The sequence below is a fragment of the Gallinula chloropus genome (genome assembly GCF_964237585.1).
Source record: "Gallinula chloropus genome assembly, chromosome: 2".
NCBI lineage: Eukaryota > Metazoa > Chordata > Aves > Gruiformes > Rallidae > Gallinula > Gallinula chloropus.
In genome coordinates, this window is record NC_140086.1 from 110,116,930 (window position 1) to 110,136,290 (window position 19,361).

At 39.1% G+C, this 19,361-nt stretch overlaps 1 protein-coding gene across 4 annotated transcripts in view; it reads right to left on the bottom strand.

Annotated features, from left to right (window-relative positions):
- The window catches only part of LRRFIP2 (LRR binding FLII interacting protein 2), a gene marked incomplete at its 5' end in the record, with an annotated part of 46,385 nt that overhangs the window by 14,471 nt on the left and 12,553 nt on the right, over positions 1–19,361 (bottom strand). For 2 of the 4 annotated variants that reach the window (XM_084280144.1, XM_084280142.1), the window contains 9 exons: positions 6,680–6,751; positions 7,183–7,296; positions 7,887–7,931; positions 10,672–10,779; positions 13,380–13,433; positions 13,536–13,583; positions 15,465–15,512; positions 16,233–16,307; positions 17,705–17,770. In XM_084280144.1, the coding sequence (XP_084136270.1) occupies positions 6,680–6,751; positions 7,183–7,296; positions 7,887–7,931; positions 10,672–10,779; positions 13,380–13,433; positions 13,536–13,583; positions 15,465–15,512; positions 16,233–16,307; positions 17,705–17,770 (630 nt within the window). The remainder of the gene's footprint in view (positions 1–6,679; positions 6,752–7,182; positions 7,297–7,886; positions 7,932–10,671; positions 10,780–13,379; positions 13,434–13,535; positions 13,584–15,464; positions 15,513–16,232; positions 16,308–17,704; positions 17,771–19,361) is intronic. The other 2 variants (XM_084280145.1, XM_084280143.1) reach the window with 1 other exon arrangement.

Consider the following 19,361-nt stretch of genomic DNA (forward strand, 5'->3'; position numbering starts at 1 on the left):
TCTGTCACCCTCACTGTGAAAAAGTTCTTCCGCATGTCGCTGCGGAATTTCCTATGCTCCAGTTTACAGCCATTGCCCCTAGTCCTGTCCCCACAGACCACTGAAAAGGGGCTGGCCAATTCCCCCTGCATCCCATGTCTAAGATATTTATAAACACTAATTAGGTCCCCCCTAAGTCTTCTTTTCTCAAGACTAAACAGTCCCAGTTCACTCAGCCTGTCCTCATAGGGGAGATGTTCCAGGCCCCTAATCATCTTCATAGCCCTTCTCTGGACTCTCTCCAGGAGGTCCCTGTCTTTTTTTATACCAGGGAGCCCAAAACTGGACACAGTACTCCAGGTGGGGCCTGACCAAGGCAGAGTAGAGGGGGAGGATAACCTCCTTCGACCCGCTGGACACACTCTTCCTAATGCATCCCAGGATCCCATTGCCTCGCTTAGCCACCAGTGCACACTGCTGGCTCATAGCCAACCTGTCATCAACCAGGACCCCCAGGTCCTTCTCCACTGAGCTCTTCTCCAGCAGGTCATCCCCCAGCCTGTACTGATACAGTGGGTTATTCCTCCCCAGGTGCAAGACTTTACACTTGCTCTTGTTGAATTTCATCTGGTTTCTCCTTGCCCAGCTCTCCAGCCTGTTCAGGTCTTGCTGGATGGCAGTGCAGTGTTCCTGCATGTCAGCCACCCCTCCCAGCTTTGTATCATCGGTGTACTTGCTGAGGATGGATGATATTCCCTCATCAAGGTTGTCAATGAAGATATTAAACAGGACTGGACCCAACACCGAGCCCTGGGGAACACCGCTAGTCACAGGCCTCCATTCAGATTCTACTCCACTGATCACAACCCTCTGAGCCCGGTTCGACAGCCAGTTCTCAACCCACCTCACTGTCCACTCATCTATCCCTTGTTCTCTGAGTTTTTCTATCAGAATGTTGTGGGAGACAGTGTCAAAAGCCTTGCTAAAGTCAAGGTAGATGACATCCACTGCTCTCCCTCCATCCACCCAGCCGGTGATGAGATCATAGAAGGCTATGAGATTGGCCGAGCACAATTTCCCCTTGGTGAATCCATGCTGACTACTCCTCATGACCTTCTTCTCTTCCATTTGTTTGGAGATGGCATCCAAAACAAGCTGTTCCATCACCTTTCCAGGGACAGAAGTGAGGCTGACTGGCCTATAGTTACTGGGATCCTCCTTCTTGCCTTTTTTAAAGACTGGAGTTACATTGGCTATCCTCCAATCTTCAGGCACTTCTCCTGTAGTCCAGGACCTATCAAAGATGATAGAGAGCAGCCCCGCAATCACCTCCGCCAGCTCACGTGGGTGTATCCCATCTGGGCCCATGGATTTGTGTGCATCAATCCCTTTGAGTCGCTCCTGGACCACCCCTACCTCAACTAGAGGGAAGCCCTTCGTTCCCCAACCACTCCTACTTTCGTCCGGGATCTGTGGGTCCCAAGTAGCCTTCAGAGTAAAGACTGAGGCAAAGAAGGCATTCAGTATCTCCACCTTCTCATCATCTCCTGTTACCAGGACACACGCCTCATTCAGCAAGGGTCCTACATTATCCCTTGTCATCCTTTTACTATTCACATATCTGAAAAAACTCTTCTCATTATCCTTTATATCCCTTGCCAGCTTCATTTCTAAGCGGGCTTTAGCCCTCCTAGTTGCATCCCTACAGGCCCTTATATCAACAACATCCTTATATTCATCCCAGGAACTCAGACCCTGTTTCCACAGTTCATAGGTCTTCTGCTTCCCTTTGAGTTTACTCATAAGCTCCCTGCTTATCCACGCAGGTCTTCTGCCTCTCTTGCCCGATTTCTTACTCATAGGGATGCACCTATTCTGTGCTTGGAAGAAGTGCTGTTTGAATGCTAGCCAGCTCTCACAGGCTCCCATTCCTTCAAACAGAGTAGCCCACGGGATAGCCCCTATTAGATTTCGGAGGAGACCAAAGTTAGCTCTTCCAAAATTCAGGGTTGTTATCCTACTTTTTGGCTTCCCTCTTCCACTCAGGATCTTGAACTCAACCATTTCATGGTCGCTTTGTCCTATGCTACCCCCGACCTTCACTTCCCTAACGAGCCCGTCCTTGTTAGTAAAAACAAGGTCAAGCACCCGCCCTCCCCTCATGGGTTCATGCACCATCTGTATCAGGAAGTTGTCTTCCACATACAGCAGAAATTGTCTGGACTGCATATGACTGGCCGTATTGCTTGCCCAGCAAATATCCGGGTAATTGAAGTCCCCCATAAGGACTAGCGCCTGGGATCTTGAGGCTACTTCCAACTGCTTATAAAGTGCACTATCGACCTGCTCCTCTTGATCAGGGGGCCATCCACGGTAGCGTGCCAGTCGTCCAGGCTGTCCCACCACGTCTCTGTGATTGCAATGAGATCATGGCCCTGCGACCACACAAAGATCTCTAATTCTTCTTGTTTGTTCCCCATGCTACATGTGTTTGTATAAAGGCATTTTAGCAGGGCAGCAGAAGCAGGTATCCCCAACAGCTCACAGTGAGATTTTCGATAGGGGACAGGCAAAATTGGCTCCACTAAGGAGCTCACAGGGTAATTCACAGAGTTATCCCTACTCTCACGTGGAGCAACATCCCCAAGTCTGCCATTGTGCTGTTGGCATTTACCTATTTCCACCATCAACTCGTGCTGTGATTCCCAAACCTGCCTGACCCCAGCAGCCTTTGTAATATCCCCTTCCCCCTTCCTAACTAGTTTAATGCCCAATCAATGAGCCCTGCCATCTCCTGAGCAAGGATCCACTTTCCTCTTTGGGACAGGTGAGCCCCATTAGCAGTACTCATGTCCAGAGCAGAGTACACCATCCCCTGGTCAAAAAAACCAAAGTTCTTGTGCAGGCACCAGCCTTTCAGCCAATGATTCAATTCATGGGTTCTCCTGACCTGCTCTGAGCCCCACCTCCCACAAGCGGGGATAGAAGAAATTATTATTTGGGCTCCTGCCCCCCCAACAAAGTGCCCTAGGTCGCAGAATTCTCTCTTGATAGCGCACAGACTACACTTTGTGATTGCATCTTTGCCTGCTTGAACTATCAATAGTGGATAATAATCAGAGGAACTAACCAGCCCTGGGAGCCTTTTGGTAATATCCCTGACCTGGGCTCCAGGAAGGCAGCACATCTCCCTGCGTGTAGGGTCTGGTCTACATATGGGGCCCTCCGTCCCACTGAGGAGGGAATCCCCAACCACAACTACCCTTCTTTCTTGCTTCACTGAGGCCATCTCAAGGCATGCAGATACTCGTCTCGCTCTGGGTTTGCGCTTCTTCTGAGGTAGAGGGGCTGTACTCATCTCTTCACATACCTCCTCATCAACTTCCAGGGCCCCAAACCAGTTGCTAATGGAAACCTGGGGGAGTGGGGTAGGTAGGTGGGGGGAGGAGTCCCTACGGCGGCGAGTAGGGACCGCCTTCCAGACCTCCTCAGGGTTTGGGTCACCCCCATTTACCTGGCAAAGACAGGGCAGGGGGACCACTTTCAGTAGTGTGGTGTCTTCCTGGCACTCTTCCTTCTTGGATGCCAGGGAGCTACTCCACCAGTCAATCTCTCGCTCGCATTCCCGGATGGCTCTCAGCCTTTCGAGCTCTTCTCGCTCGCATTCCCAGATGGCTCTCAGCCTTTCGAGCTCTTCTCGCTCGCATTCCCGGATGGCTCTCAGCCTTGCTAGCTCATCTTCTAGTTTAGCAACCTTGAAAAGCAGGTCATCCACCTGCTCACACCTCACACAGGTGAAGCCTTTGCCTCCTTCCCCTGGCAGTAGCAGACTCAGACATTCACTGCAGCCAGTGACTTGAACTGAAGCGTCCCTAGGCAGGTCCCTCATTGGGGTTGCCCCTATTTTGCAGGGGGAGAGTCTCCGCCTGGTGGACACCATGGTCTAAGTGTCTGGGCACACAGGAAACAGGGAACCCTTGGCTCAACCTGTGTTCTCTGAGCTGGAGTGCTCAATTTCCCCTCTGAGCTAGGAGGGGAGACTCGCCCTGCCTGCGCGAACTGCCGCGCCAACTTCCTCGCCACGCCCTTCTGACGTGCCACGCCCTGTTTGCCCGCCCTGGTCGCTAGCGCTCCCAGAGGCCCCTCTTGTATGGAGTCGGATTATCGCTGCCGCGCTAAGCTCCGCCCCCGATAAGTCACGCCGGCGTGCAGTCGCAGCGACAGGCAATGGCTGCCGCCGGGTTCGTCGCGGGGTCTCTCCTTTTTTTGTTTCGTTATTTTATTTGCCCTCGAGGATCAGTACTCGGGGGTTGCCGCTTTCCGAAGGCTCGAACGCCGGGTCTCCCTCACCAGAGCCCTCTTCCTTAGCGACTAATCTGGGGAGGCAGTCACTCCGGTTTTTAAACTGCCGCTGCCGCGCTAAGCTCCGCCCCCGAATTTTTGTCTATCTCAGAAGTATCTAACAGTAGCTTTAACTTAATATTTAGGTAGTGCTCTGATACTTCAGATTCAATGTTTTAAGGTAGTCATATATTTTCAGTAATAAAAACGTCTGATTAAGCAGGTATTTTGCCTATTTCTTACTACGACTTTTTTTTTAAAAAAGGCACATAAGGATTCACATACTTAATTCTCCACCTGACGGTGCACAAATGTAAGGGTATGTAGCAAGTAGTAAGTCTCACATTTACCAAAATGGTTTTATCCCTTTTTCCCCCCCTCTACCATAACAAATAACTATTCAAATACTAGAACAATTACCACTCCAGGCACTTTCAAATATGCAATGACTGCAATATTCATTCTTTTAAAAACACAAAATACTTTTTTTCTTGAGGTCTATTTGGAATTTCTGCCTTTAGAATGCAACTTTTGCCTGATGCATCTTGCCCTGTCACTGTGCACCTCTGAAATGAGTCTGCTTGCCTTGCCTTTCCTACAGCCTCCTACCAGGCATCTGGAAACAGCCTTGATATTGCTGCCCACATCCCCATGACTTTTCATATCCAGTTGTATGCCACATGCTGTAGGGCTGCAGCCTTAAAGGATACTAGGTTGAGGCAGGAATGAAAACAAGTACCTCTGTAAATAACCAAAAGCTATAAAGAAATAACACCCACAATTCTAGGAAGTAAAACCATTAGCTTGCTTGGCTAGAATAGGATGATTAAACCCAGCAGATATCAAGAGTGCTCTGTTAACTATATAGATTAAAAAAAAACCAAAACAACCAAACAAGGGGGAAATACAAAGGATTCCTTTCTAGTTGATGCAAGGTTATATAGAAACAATCAACAAAACAGAATAAAACCAAGACATGAAAAAAACCTAAATCAGAACTATCCACATCAGAGTTCATTCTGCTGAGACCCAGCAGGATTTGTAGCCAGGTAAAAACCACACTCTTAGCTGTATAAGGGATGGGCAACTACAGAGCCATAAAGGTAGTGTGATTACAAATCATTTGATCACTGAAAAAGGCACGTAAAAGCAGGTATCCCAGTAACTCTTCTAATGTACATATAACAAAATTACTAAGGCAGAAGTTCAAAAACCATAATAGATTCCTAATTAGAAAGAAGGGTTCCTGAAACAATCTCTGTGGAAGGAAAATTAGCTAAGGAACATATTACTCAGAACTAACAATCATATGGAACGCAATTCAATTTTTTAAGCCAAGATGTTACTGCCTATTGCACACCTGCACTGCCTATTGCACACCTGCACTCTTTGGTAACCGTAATGGATTACAATAAACAACAGCGTATTAGTAATGATTCAGAACAGTGTCCATGAGGTGCTGGCAAACATGCTCCAGTGTAAGGAACACTCATTAACTTCAGTCTCTATATGGATATAAAATAAGATCTCTCTACTTTTACATGGAACCATTCACAATTAAATAACAGGAAAGAGGACAGATTAAATAACCTGAAAAACCCACATCATTTGCTGTATTCAGTCTCTCTTTAACACAGAAGAGGGGAAAATAATCATACTCCAACTGCAATCTATTAACTGTGTGAAAACTTACAAAAGAAAAGCATACATACTGATTTAAACAAGTCAAAATACAGACAAACATCATTAACCTAATACTGAAAATACCAACCTGTAACTTAGACAAAGATAAAGGGAAAGTAAACCATAAGCATAAAAAATAAATTCCTTATGGCAAAAGTTGAAAACAAAATTAATCTGAAAGAAATATGCCTGCCCAAATTTGTTTCAGCACATTTTTCAAAAGTATTGCTTTGGTTTTGCTTTATAAAATATAGTATTTGGTGAAATTTGGAAAACTAATTCTTAATCTCTTAAGCTTTTTCATAACTATATCCCATTTCAATACGTGGTAATTATTTTCAATATCAATTAATTTGCTAAAAACCTCTGAAAAAACCATATATTGAACCTCTCATTATCTTACCTGAAAACACCATCTAAAATATGAAAGCTTATACTATTTAAATATAAACCCAACAACAAACGTATACTCTCATTTCAATTTAAACCATATCTTAATAATTTACCCACATGACAAATTTAAGCTGATACTCTCTATGCATTAGAAGTTAGATACATGCTTTAATTGCAAAAAACACTGTTAGTAAAGCCTTTTATAGTTAGTGGAACCAGTTGTATCTCCATTACCCAAAAATAATACCCATACAGAATGCATGCTTGGGAGGAGCCCTGATACCTTCAGTTCTTTAAGTCCCTGCATGTATCTCCCTTCTACATCGTGTATCTGGTCCTTAAGATCATAGATATCCTGCAGGACATAGGAATGAACCATTGCATAAGTAGTATGGGAGAGCAATGTATAGTTTAAAAAGCATTAAAAGGTTTACGTGCATCTCTGTCAAATGCCAAAGCCTTTAATATTTCATAGAAATTATGATTAAGTTGATGGAAATTTAGATTTTGTTCAGATCCCTGAATCCAAGCTATCTGAAACAGGATAAATTGTTTCAAATTTGGCATAAACAAAGTCACATTTTAATAAACTATTAAACTGTTAGCATCATAAATATTTATGAACACAATAAATACAACTACCAAGATAAATACAGAAAATTAGAAGTTATATCCTCATAACTTCCTCTTAATAGTAAGAAACCAATAGCTCTGTAGCAAAAAAAAAAATTCCTCCTAACCACAAACCATTTTACACTAGCTCCAAATTCTCTGAAATGCAGTTACCCGTAATTCACTGAGGGAGGCGTCAGGATCCAACAAACTGCTCGTATCTCCACTTCCTCTCCTGGATGAGCTGCCACTCAGAGGAGTTGCACTCATTGAATTGCGAGATGATGGCTTGAAAAAGGAAAAACATTGTCTTGGTAATCAAACTATCATTTCTGCTATGCCTGAATTTATAAACTTCACAGTCACAGTATTTACTTTTTCTTAATAGTAGCTTACAGGCAAAATTTTCCATTGATTTTCCAGTGCTGGTTTTCTCTTCAACGACTTATTAGTTAGATCATTACAGTTCTGAGTCTTCTGTTCAGAAGACTTTCATAAGGAGGCTGTTAGTGCTGCCAAGATGTACGTTTAAAATATTTCTAAAAATTATAATTTCTGCTACCCAGGATTCAGAAGAACGCCTCCATTGGAATTGAGCATAGGAATTTTTACAGCTCTAGCCTCCTAAAATTCAACATTTCCTGATAAATACTTCTTACACAGTAAATAAATTTTGTAATAAATAACTTGCTACAAGGATCTAAAAGAAGCAAAGCATTAATTTTGTAGATAAAAAAGTATGTCTAAAAATATCTCTTTGTAAACTATTATAAAATACTAACAACAACACAGTATTCATACTTTTGGAACTATTTTAATACTTACAATGTTATGGATGAATACTGAATTTCAATAATTTTAAAATTAAAAACTCTTACCCGTGAAAATATTTCTGAATGGGATTTTTCACTCTTTTCTTCCAGCTGAAAGAGAAACAGGAAAGTGATCACAATACATCCTTTGCAATGAGGGACTACTGAATCACCATCTTCGGTTCAAAGACACTAAGAAATATTTAAGAACAAGAAAATGGAGGGGGAATAAAAATTAATTCCAGTAGTTAGCATAAAACAAAAAACATTCAGCCTGAAAACGTAGATTTCACCTCAACTGCAAAATAAATGAAGGCTTATAAACAAAAGACCCAGAAAATAAAAAATAAAGAAGCCATTACCAATATTAAAATGCTGAATAACAATACTTGTGTTACTATTTTCCATTTCAACAGGGTAGTGACTACAACACTTGGTGGCGTAACAAACACGAAGCTTCATGCAAGTGCACTTCAGACAGTCAGTGACACCAGTGTGAATGTCGCAGTTATTAGAAAACACATTCTTTCCTTAAGTCTCTTTTTGTCCTGATGGTAATTGCAGATTTCACCAATTTGGGTACTAATTAACAGCAATCTACAAAATAATTTGAATTTATAGCTTACATATTCAAGCCCAAGAAAAGAATTATCACTACCTCTTTCTTATGTAGGAAATTCTGATATTGTAAACATATTGCAGATCTTATTTTGATTCACAGTAATACAGAAAATACTAAATGGAATAATACGAACACATTACCATGTTGCCCTGTTTCCCAAAACAGAAATGACACTGAGTATGCTAACTAAAATATCTCTCTTCTCCAAAACCACCTGTTTACCTCCCAGACCAGGGACAAGAGATTTGGAAGTGGAATATGGTCACAGTAGAAATTTGTGAGATCTTTGTTTTTCCTTCTATTGTGGTTTCTACAGAAGCAGTACTGCATTTCCATGGCAAATTCACCATCTCCAGTGAAATTGTAAATTGCAGATATTTGCCAACAATGTGACCACAAAATGACATTAAGAATCTGATTGATCCGAAGTATCCATTTTTAATGAATTAAAATATAATTTTGGAATCTAATAACACATAGTAATGATGATGATAAAAGCAACCAAGAAGTTAGCATAATTGCAAAATAGAGCCTCCCCTTTTATTTTAGCAGAGACTTAATTTCAGACAAACATGTTTATTAGCTAGGAGAAAAATGCTAAAATTGAATCTGGAGAAGTGATTGGTGCCTTTCACGATCTGAGCCTGATGACACATACAATGCATTATTACACGTTACATAGCACTGTAAGAGTATTAAATCATCCAGGTGTAGAATCACAGCAGCAGTTGTTAGAAGGTACACTAGCAGTTAACTACTCTAACTTCATTTCCAATGCAGAACCGTTGCCAACAGTCAAGGCAAGCTCAGGTTTTATCCTGCCAAGTCTTACCAGCTCCTGAGGACATAGGTTCTCCATCCTTACCGTAATCTATCAGAGTGCAACACCAGCTTGAGGAACTTCTGCCAGTGCCTCATCTGAACCTCCTAAACTGCAAAGTGAGGTTGCTGCCCCTTGCTGCACTGCTTGGCAGGGCTACCAAGAGTTTGGCTCTTACCTAATAAAGCAGTTGCAGGCTGCTCATCAGCATGTAGCATCCCCTTTGCCCAACTAATAAACTCAGTTCTCTCAACCTCTCCTCCTACTGCCTGTGCTAACCCTGTTATTTCAAAAGACACGCCTCAGAACAGAAATGACCCTATTTTTTCAGTAATAAACACAAAAGCTTTTGACTGCAAGTTGGTCAGCAACAAACTATGTAAAGGATGTGCAAAGCTCTGCTTAAAGGACCAAACCCTAGCACTGCCATACCTCAAGAGAAACAACTTGTATCTGAGAGGGGAGTGATAAAGAGGAGGAGGAAGAAAGAAGGACACCTCAAGTCTGCAAAACCAGCTCCTAGCTTTGTTAGCAAGACAAAAGCTAAGGCTCACCAAAAGGACATGTAATGAAGAAGAGTAAATGAAGAAAACTGCCATCAAGGCAGGAGATTATGGGGGTGGGGTTGGTGAATGGGTGATAATGAGCTCTCATAATGGAAAAATTAACCATTTCTTGGAAACCCTATGAATATGCATATATTATTCATGTGCATATCCTCACCAAGGCTACTGAGTTTTGATCTTGGCCTTTCACGGCATCACAAGGAACAAGCACTTCTAGGGCTGCCAGCAGCAGTACAGAGAAGGCAGCTAGTTTTCTTGCAAACCGTGTTCAGACTAGAGGGACTCACAGGAAAGCAGCCATCGTAATTTTCCTGTAATGCGCTGTATGGCCTTGGGATTCCGCATGAGAGCATAGCAAATACAACGTCTGCTCCAGCAATGGACCCTGACAAGTCTCATCTGGGATGAATGAAGACTAACACGCACTAGAGAGCACTGTTGGAATAATTTACACCGTCAACTTCCATAAGAAAAGAACCCAACATGCAACATTTCAGAGATGCTTAAGCTTATCACACACAAAACCTGTGAAGTGTTAACACTTGCCACATGCTTATAGTAACAGGTAAGCCCCCCCCCCCTTAAATAAAGCAACATGCTATTTAAAAAGTCAAGACTCCAGGCATTTTAGTAAAAAAAAAAAAAAAAAAAAACAAGACCCCAAGCCCTCAACAAATCTATTTGCCATTAAGTAACTGACTGGTGTTTGGTTTAGTTTTTGGGTGGGTTTTGTTGTTTTTTTTTTTTAACATATTTACTCTTTCAGAGTATGAAAGAAACTCCAAACCCCGTGGTTAGTAAATTTGTTGTGTTCACCACAGTAACAACAAACATTACACTCACACTATTCAAACCTTGGACATCATCTGCATCTGAAACAATGCTTCCCCTGCGGTTGGAACGACTAAAATAGTCAGCAGCAGTTTCACTTTGACCAGAAAAATCAGAGAACTTCAAAAGATAAGGAGAGGGGTAAAGAGAACTGAAGATGATACTACAGAATGAACAGGAGTTATTTTAAAAAACCTAACAAATACACAACCAAGCAAACATGAAATTCTAACTTATATCTCCATTACTGCTTTCCATTCATGCTTTTCTAATAGTTTAACAGTTGCAAGATCTTATTGTTCTAGATTTATGCTATCTTAAATGTGCCTACAGGAATAAAACGCATGCCACACTGATGTGAGTAGTTTGTAAATCAGCATACATTTTTTTTCAAACACTCTCCGCACATTATTCCTACAGTTTACAGTATTTAAGACTAAAAGCAACAAGCATATATTCTTCATTCCTTTTCCTCATTTGGAGTAATATAAAAAACCTGAGATACAAAAGGCAGTAATACCATGCCAAACAAGCTACAAAAAAAAACGTAAAAAAATGTGTAGATCAAAACTAGACTGTATAATCAGAAGTTATTGATAAATACAAATTTTTATCTACAAATGTTGTCTTTTCAACACAACCCCCACACTACTAGTTACGAATAGATATAAATTTCCTCTCACTCATAACTTTAAGAGCCCTCACAGTAGATGCCACGCTTGCTCCACAAAGCTGCATGTCAGACAGGCACCTAACAAAGTCAGGAAAAAAAAACCTACTAATGCTACCTATCAATGGTAAAAACGGCAAAATATCTAATAACCACAGTCATTACAGAGACATCAGATTTTGAGTGAAATTTTTTAACTGAGAAAACATTGTGCACATTAAACATTGCATTTAATGAGGTTTATCAAAAATCTTGTAGTGATAACATTCTACTTCAAAAGTCAGAAAGTTACTATGAACATTATATTTAGTTTTAAAAGTGATTATACGAAACAATTTAAATGAAGTTTGAAAATATATTATCCTATTCTCATAATTCAAAAAAGAATTCTTAATTTCTTTGTACTTGATGAGTGTTGCAGCCTCATCTTTCATTTAAAAGTGAGATGCCTTTTATGCAAATGGGACCAGTTACATACAGAAGTTTGCTGATAAGCACCTGTCTCAGACTACAGAATTTGTATTTTTTCAGTACTGTTACATTCTATTTCTCTGACCCAGAATTTTCCAGCTATATCTACATTTGAAATTACTTTTGAAAAAAATTATAATTTTCAGTCAGTAAGTTGGCTAAACTTATACTTTGTGAAATAGAAAAGACACTGAACAGAACTCTGCTGATATGAATTACAACAAAAGAACGAACAATCATAATCTATGACAACACTATTTTTCATTAAACCCAACTATCTTTGCTGTTGAGAAGTCCACACATCTGAGAAATCTTACTCCTCCTCTTAGTGTGTCTTTTGAAGTTCTAATATCTTTCTTAATGGGTTTATAAAAAACCTGGTTTAAGATGGAGCTGCACCATACAGTTTTTCACTAGCTTTCCTACTGTTTCCAACTTCTCTCCTACTTTCTCTTTAGATTTCCAGTGAGTAGTGAGCTGAATTCCAGTGTGCTACCCAGAGTAAAAGTAAAATATTAACCATAGAAACAGCAGAAAGTGAAAGTTAAGATTTACACTTCAACTGTTCAATATCCTTTTCAGGATTACTTTATGACACAAAAAAATTTGAACTCTATTAAACTTTGACCAGGCGTGAGTGAATGGTACCTTGCTATTACTGATATTGTACTGAAACACATTGAAAACTGATTGTCTGTATATTGCTCTATATGTATGAAGTATATACTTCTAAGAAACTAATCTTTAGAGAAACTAAGGAGACAAGTAGTATTTTAACTGTTCAAGAGACTTTAGAGATGGATGTCAATACCTCTTAGGGTTTAGAGCTTCATAGAGCAACAGCAAAATTCCCTTTTCCTTCCATGTTCAAAAATTCCTTCTGACATCTGTTGTAGCTAAAGAGATCTGTCTCCAACAAATCTTGTTTAGTCTCAGAAAAATGAAAACTGGATCATTTCAAATTAACCCATACCAAAACACTTACCTACTTTCTTTGTGTACCACGACAAATAAGCAGCTCTACCACTGAAATTGGGAGAGTTGTTCTGTGGCAGGAATAGGGTGTAACTAGGTAAAAATCACTTTGCAGCACAAAAAGCCATCTTTGTAATGACACAGTACAGATCCATGACAAATTTCTTTCAGTTTTGAATACTGGTCACCATAAAAATGAGCCACCTACTTCTTACTGTATGATGTAACAAAATCTGTGTTAGCCCTCTTCTCAAAAAGATAATTTTTCCACACATATTGTAGTAACGGTTTTCTGCGCCTGTCCAGTTACAACATACTGTGGTAACCCCAACAATGTACTACACTGTTTTCCAATTGCTTCCAACTATACACATTACAAATATTTAAAAGATGTTTAGAAAAGCAAATTCCTTACTGCTCATGTACTTTACCATCTTTGTGCTAAAACTTTGTGTCTTGGTAAAAATCTGACAAATTACTTTTTAAATGCAACTTAAGAACCAAGTCTGTGTGGGGTCAGTAGAATGATCCCCAGTGTAAACACTCATCATCACTGTGTGTTAGTATCAAAGCATTCAGCAAATCATGCAAGAGGAAGGCTCACCACAGGGCTACTTCGAATTGAGCTTGCTCTTGAAGAATAACTGTATTCAGATGGCTAAGGGAAAGTTATGAAGGAAATTTTCACAGTTTTCATAGATTCTTGTCTCCAGAAAACAAAAGATAATGAAAGAAACAACCAAAAGCCTATTACACTTACAGTACGAGAACTATATGAGCTATGAAATCCATCACCACACAGAGATGCCTGAGAAAGAGGGAATGAAATACCGTTTGTATTCAGTCTCAGATAAAACTATGCCACAGTCTTACACATGGTAATTCTGATGCACTCTGTTTTATCCCATTTACATGTTTTCAGCTAACATTTTTAAGCAACTTGAAAATTTCCAGCACCATTTATTCCCAGTATTAGGGATATCTATTTCCAAGTACAATCCTAAGAACTTTCTTGAAAATTCGCCAAATAGTTTAAAAACAAAATAAAATAAAGTCAACTATATTCAGAAGAAAATGAAGTCTTTAAATCTCAGTCTGGCTTTCAGTGTTCTGAAGTATTCGGAAGTTTTAGTCTAGCCTGGGGAACTGAAGCCATATTGTATGTACACTCATCAGTTTAACTCTGTCCTCACCCATGCAGATTTTCCTGAAAAAGAATGCTTTAAGACGCAAGGCTAAAATCTATTTATAAAAGCAGCTCTAGGCAATGCAAATACAATTTGAAAAACTACAGTTGCATGACACTTCCCCACCACCTTGAAGGCATCCCTAGCCAAAGTTAGAATTACATATAATACTAGAATTATATGTGATGGCTGTTACGATGGTCATGTTCTCTCACTAGATCTTCTGTTTTCTTCAGAATATGCATTAAGCCAAAAAGTTACCTGTGTTTGCAATCCAAGTACAGAACAAGACCTTGCTAACCACATAAAAATACTTGTTCATTTCCTACATATGCTAAGCAAGTCTCTGAAGGGCAATGTAAGTTGCATTTTAACACTGGTAGCAGCAAAAGGCATGCAGTTTCAGGCACACTTATCACCACTTAAAGTTGGCACCTTTCTGTAGAGCAGTCTTATCCATTTTTATGGCATTTCTAGCAACCTTTTATTTTGTAAAGATATGCAAATTAGGTTTTCATCGCATTACATTTTTGTATGATTATTAAATTTAAATATGGCATCTTATTTGAAAGTATTCAAAGTGTATTTACCACAAATTTCTGTAATCTCCTGACAATGTTTTTCCTTATTCAAGCCCTTATCTTCTTTAAGTACCTTTTTTAGTACTACACATGCAGTTGTAATTTAGTATCATAGAATTGTAGGGGTTGGAAGGGACCTCAAGAGATCATCGGGTCCAACCCCCCTGCCAAAGCAGCTCCCTAACTCATATTGAGCAGATAGGCATCCAGATGGGTCTTGAATATCTCCAGAGATAGAGACTCCACCACCTCCCTGGGCAGCCTGTCCCAGGGCTCTGTCACCCTCACTGTGAAAAAGTTTTTCCTCATGTTGGTGCGGAACTTCCACTTGTTCCAACTTGCAGCCATTGCCCCTTGTCCTGTCCCCACACACCACTGAAAAGGGATGGCTGATTCCCCCTGCATAAGATAATTATAAACTTTAATTAGGTCCCCCCTTAGTCTTCTCTTCTCAAGGCTGAACAGTCCCAACTTACTCAGCCTTTCTTCATAGGGGAGATGCTTGCATTAACTTGTTCTAACCCCAGCGCTGCTGTTCACTGTTGCATTCATAAACTTTATGCTTCTCTGTAAGACCCATAAAACAGCAACTACCACAAAACTTTGAAGATGCAATTTAAAAGTGTTAAAAACATTTTAAAAATCCCTATTAAACAGAATGTCTCAGCAAAATAACACACACAAGCTGCACTTTATTTAAAAACATAGTAAAAATTGCACACGTAGTACTGTCAAGCCTCATGGTCATACAATACAACTTTAAGGCAACTATGCAAATGGTGCTTACGAACCAAACTGGTACTTCCTATCAAATCAGTGTTTACAAAAGGAGACACCTATGAAGAAAACTGTGATCTTGTATTTCTGATGGCCTTTCAAATATCTAAATGTAAGCAAGGTATTATTTTACATTGTACTAACCCTGTAACTCCTAGTTGTTGCTGCTGCATCACTGTATAGAGATGATGACTGTAGTGTGAAGAATAGAAAGAGTCAGAAACACTTTTTGTTTACATTTATCTATTGCTCTATAATCCCCAAATGTTCTAAAGATGGAAATACTGAATTTTACATCTAGAATACACAGAACTTTTAAGAAAAGTGTGGAGAAACATTCCAAGAAAATCCATTATACTTGAAAGTACAATCTAAACCATTAATAAAAGCAATTTAGTATTTCTATCAGAAGATTTGTAGAAGAGAATGATAAGAAAAATGAAGTTGTTTTCAAAAGACACATCAGTTTCCTCTAGCTACTTAATCCTGATGATGACAACAGCTTCAGGTACCCCCCATCTCACAACAGATCATTCATTTATCATCTTTATTCTCTATAGAATAGTATGTTGGTGCTAATCTTTCAAGACTTTTTGTTACTGTTCTCTAAAGGCAGGAATTTGAAAAGGAAAGTGTTACAGCTGCCAGTTTTCTTTGTATCACACAGCACTTGTGAAATAGAAGCTATTGTAAATTTTAAACCTCACCCATGCAGAACACAGAGTAACTTGCACATTATCCATTAATTTTATAAAAGCTATCCCTTCAAAGAATTACAACTACCATTAGCTATAATAATTTGCAGTGTTATGGAAGGAAAGAGAAGTTTGCTTCACATAGCATAAACAATCAAAATGAAATTTAAGTAATTTATATACATTTTTAAAATTAATATAGGAAGAGGAGACAGACCCGAGTGTGGTAGGAAGGAACTGGTTTACTGTATCTAAGGCTGCTATAATTTCTTTGATCATAGTAAATTCCACTCTGTGGAGGGCAAAAGAAAACATAGGTCACATCTGTAGATCCTGTAAATAAAAATTCTCTTTTGACATTGCCCAAACTTTCCCAAGCTTAAAACTTGCACAGAATGTTGCAAAATTTTCTCAATGGTTGACCCAAAATCCATATAACTTCCTGAAACAAGAGTAAGAAACCAACAAGCTGCTCCTGCACTCTGTATATCAGCATTGTCTGTACTTTTAATGCCCTGCCAAAAGTAGTAAATAGATTGGTTCTTCCCCGCCACACTCCTAATAAATAAAACTCTAAAATATTTAGGTAAATCCCTGACAAGCGCAGCATGAAATACATGAAAAACACATATGACAAAACTTGCTAAGAACTAGTACAATTACTTGGTTTGGGTTTTTTTTTCCATTAGGTAGCCATCCTGAATTAAAATCTTTGGGGAGACAGGACAGAAATTTCTAAGACTTTAATGAGGGACGGATGTTTAAGTGATCAGCATTAGGCTATACCCTAACACTGTTCTTTGTGTGAAGCGTGGGTGCTGAAAGCCTAGCAATTATACTTTGGCTTATTTCTGTTGTTTTTTGACACTACCTACACAGATTGCATATACATGCAGATGTGAGGAAAACAATGATATACACAGAGGGAAAAAGAAATGAAGGTATGTCAAATAGTAGTGCTTTCAGAAGGTATACTTTGTCCCTCAATAGGCTGTAGGAGGCAGAAAGACTCATATTACTCATTTATTAAAAAACTGATGGAATAGGAAAACACCACCTCAAAAGCACGCAGTGAAGTGCTGTAATGCAAATAATACAAAAAATTTCAGCCTTATCTCAATACAACCACTGCTGCTTTAACTGCCCTAATCCTGATACAAGTGCCAATTCATCAACACCAAAACCCTCCAAAAACTGCATGAAAAAGTATTTACTTTTTTGGCATTGTATTTTCTAGAATATTTTTTGGAAGGTAACAATAATCCACATGCCTTTTCAACAGTTCACTGGGTTACCATCAAGGTTTATGGCAAATTCATCAGCCTTACTGCATTTCAAATCTTTTATTTAAAACATCTCTGATAAAGTGCAAAGTGTAAATAAAAACCTTCCCATGTATCACCATCCTGACTAAATCAACTTCAATGCAAAGAAGTGCATTCCCATGAGCCTTCCAGGCATCCACCAGAACACAATTTCTATTCAGCTGAAGCCATTCATGGAATTCCACTGACACAACTGAAGTTTCAAATACTCAACTTCAGGTCAGAATTTGGTCAATGCTAGCTTTCTTTTTCCCCCTGGAAACATGTATGTATGTGTCAGTAGGCTAATAAATTTATCCATAACTGTATTAGTATGCAAATCAAAACAGTTAATATATCTATAATAAATTTGTGAAAAACTAACCAATAAATCTTTATGGGAGTGAGCAGCTTTCTTCTTTGAACTATGAGATGCACTGTAAGCATGACTCTAAGAATAAAATTTAGAAAATTAGTATCGCCATTTATTAGTATCTTCAATCTTAATTATAAATAAGTCAAACATAAGGATTGAAGATATTTATCACCTACAGTGGAAAGACCACAGAAAATTCTAATTACACGATTAGAATAACAGACTATACTTTTGCCTCTCTGTAAAAAAGGGCTAATAAGTGAAACCATAAGCAACCTTATTTCCAACTGACGCAGTCCTGGCTTAAGCCAGCATTCATATTTCACAAAAAATATGAATAAATAAAAAAAGCTTTCTATAACAGACTATTGTAAGCATCATCCTGTGCTTGCATATCTGTAGCTAATTCAGGTAACACTGCCATTTCAACAAATTAATTTTTGAAGTTACTTAGCTATTCTTTTTAGTACTTGGTGCTCATCCCTGCATAGAGACAAATCTTACTTGGCATAATGCTGATGAGAAAGTGATACACTCTGTAACAAGGAGGATTTTTTTTTTTAAGCTATACAAGCCAACTTGTTTTTTAGATTAAGTTAAACTTTCTATAGGGAAATGTAGAATACAAATATATGCATACGTATGATTATTTTTTAAGCATATCTTCCAATTCTAATCTGTGTGTCAGTTTAGAAATGATTGATAAAAGTACAGATGGATGTCTTACTGTATGCAATGTGACTCCATTAGATTTTCTCCCAGAAAAGTTTATACATACATGCTATAGAAAAGTGTTAGAATCATACTGCTATTCTAGGTCTGAAAGTGTGATAGTACAAATTTATATATTTTTTAAATCAAGAACTTAAAGTAGCCAGTTACTGTCATTACACCTTAAACGCAAAGCACAAGACACCAGTCTTCACTCAAACACATGCAAAGGTTTAACATACTGGGACCGAATATCTTGTAGATCTATCCTTAGCACTGTCATACTGAAGAAAATGAAATTAAAATAATGAAATTTAAAGAGATAAAGATTAGCTTTTTTCCCCAAAGAAAGACTGAAAAGACTTAAAAAGGTAATTACAAGAAAACATATTCTAGCAATCATGAACATTTATACATGAAAGAATGCCATTTCTACAATATTAAGGGCTTTCTGAGGCTGGAACTCTTTTTAAATACAAACTGGTTCTTTTCTCCCAATTTCTGACAAGTGAGGTAGTTTTGGACAGTAGTAGGCTTACAAAACAAACCAGAAATACTGGTGTTGAGGTGTGAAACCCATCAAGATGTGGGGGCTCACCAGGGCACCTTACAGGCTGAGGGAGGTTACTTCAAACAGACAATGGAAGAAATAGATGGGATGCAGGGGAAATAGCATCTTGGGGACAGTGGAGGAATAAAAGTATTTTCAGAAGAATCAAATGTGTGAAAAAGGATATTTTAATAGTGGAATGAAAGCGCCATCTGCCTGTAAAGAGACTGCTCATCTACCAGATTTGGCAACTTCTAACCATCTACTTGGGAAAAGTTTAGCCAGTGCCCCCATATTTCTTGTCACTCAACTGTAGGAAATATTGCAGTTTATACTTTTTTTTAACACACAAACCTTATATTTTCAAAGTAAGCTTGTATTTTTCCAGTTAATTTAAAATTTCAC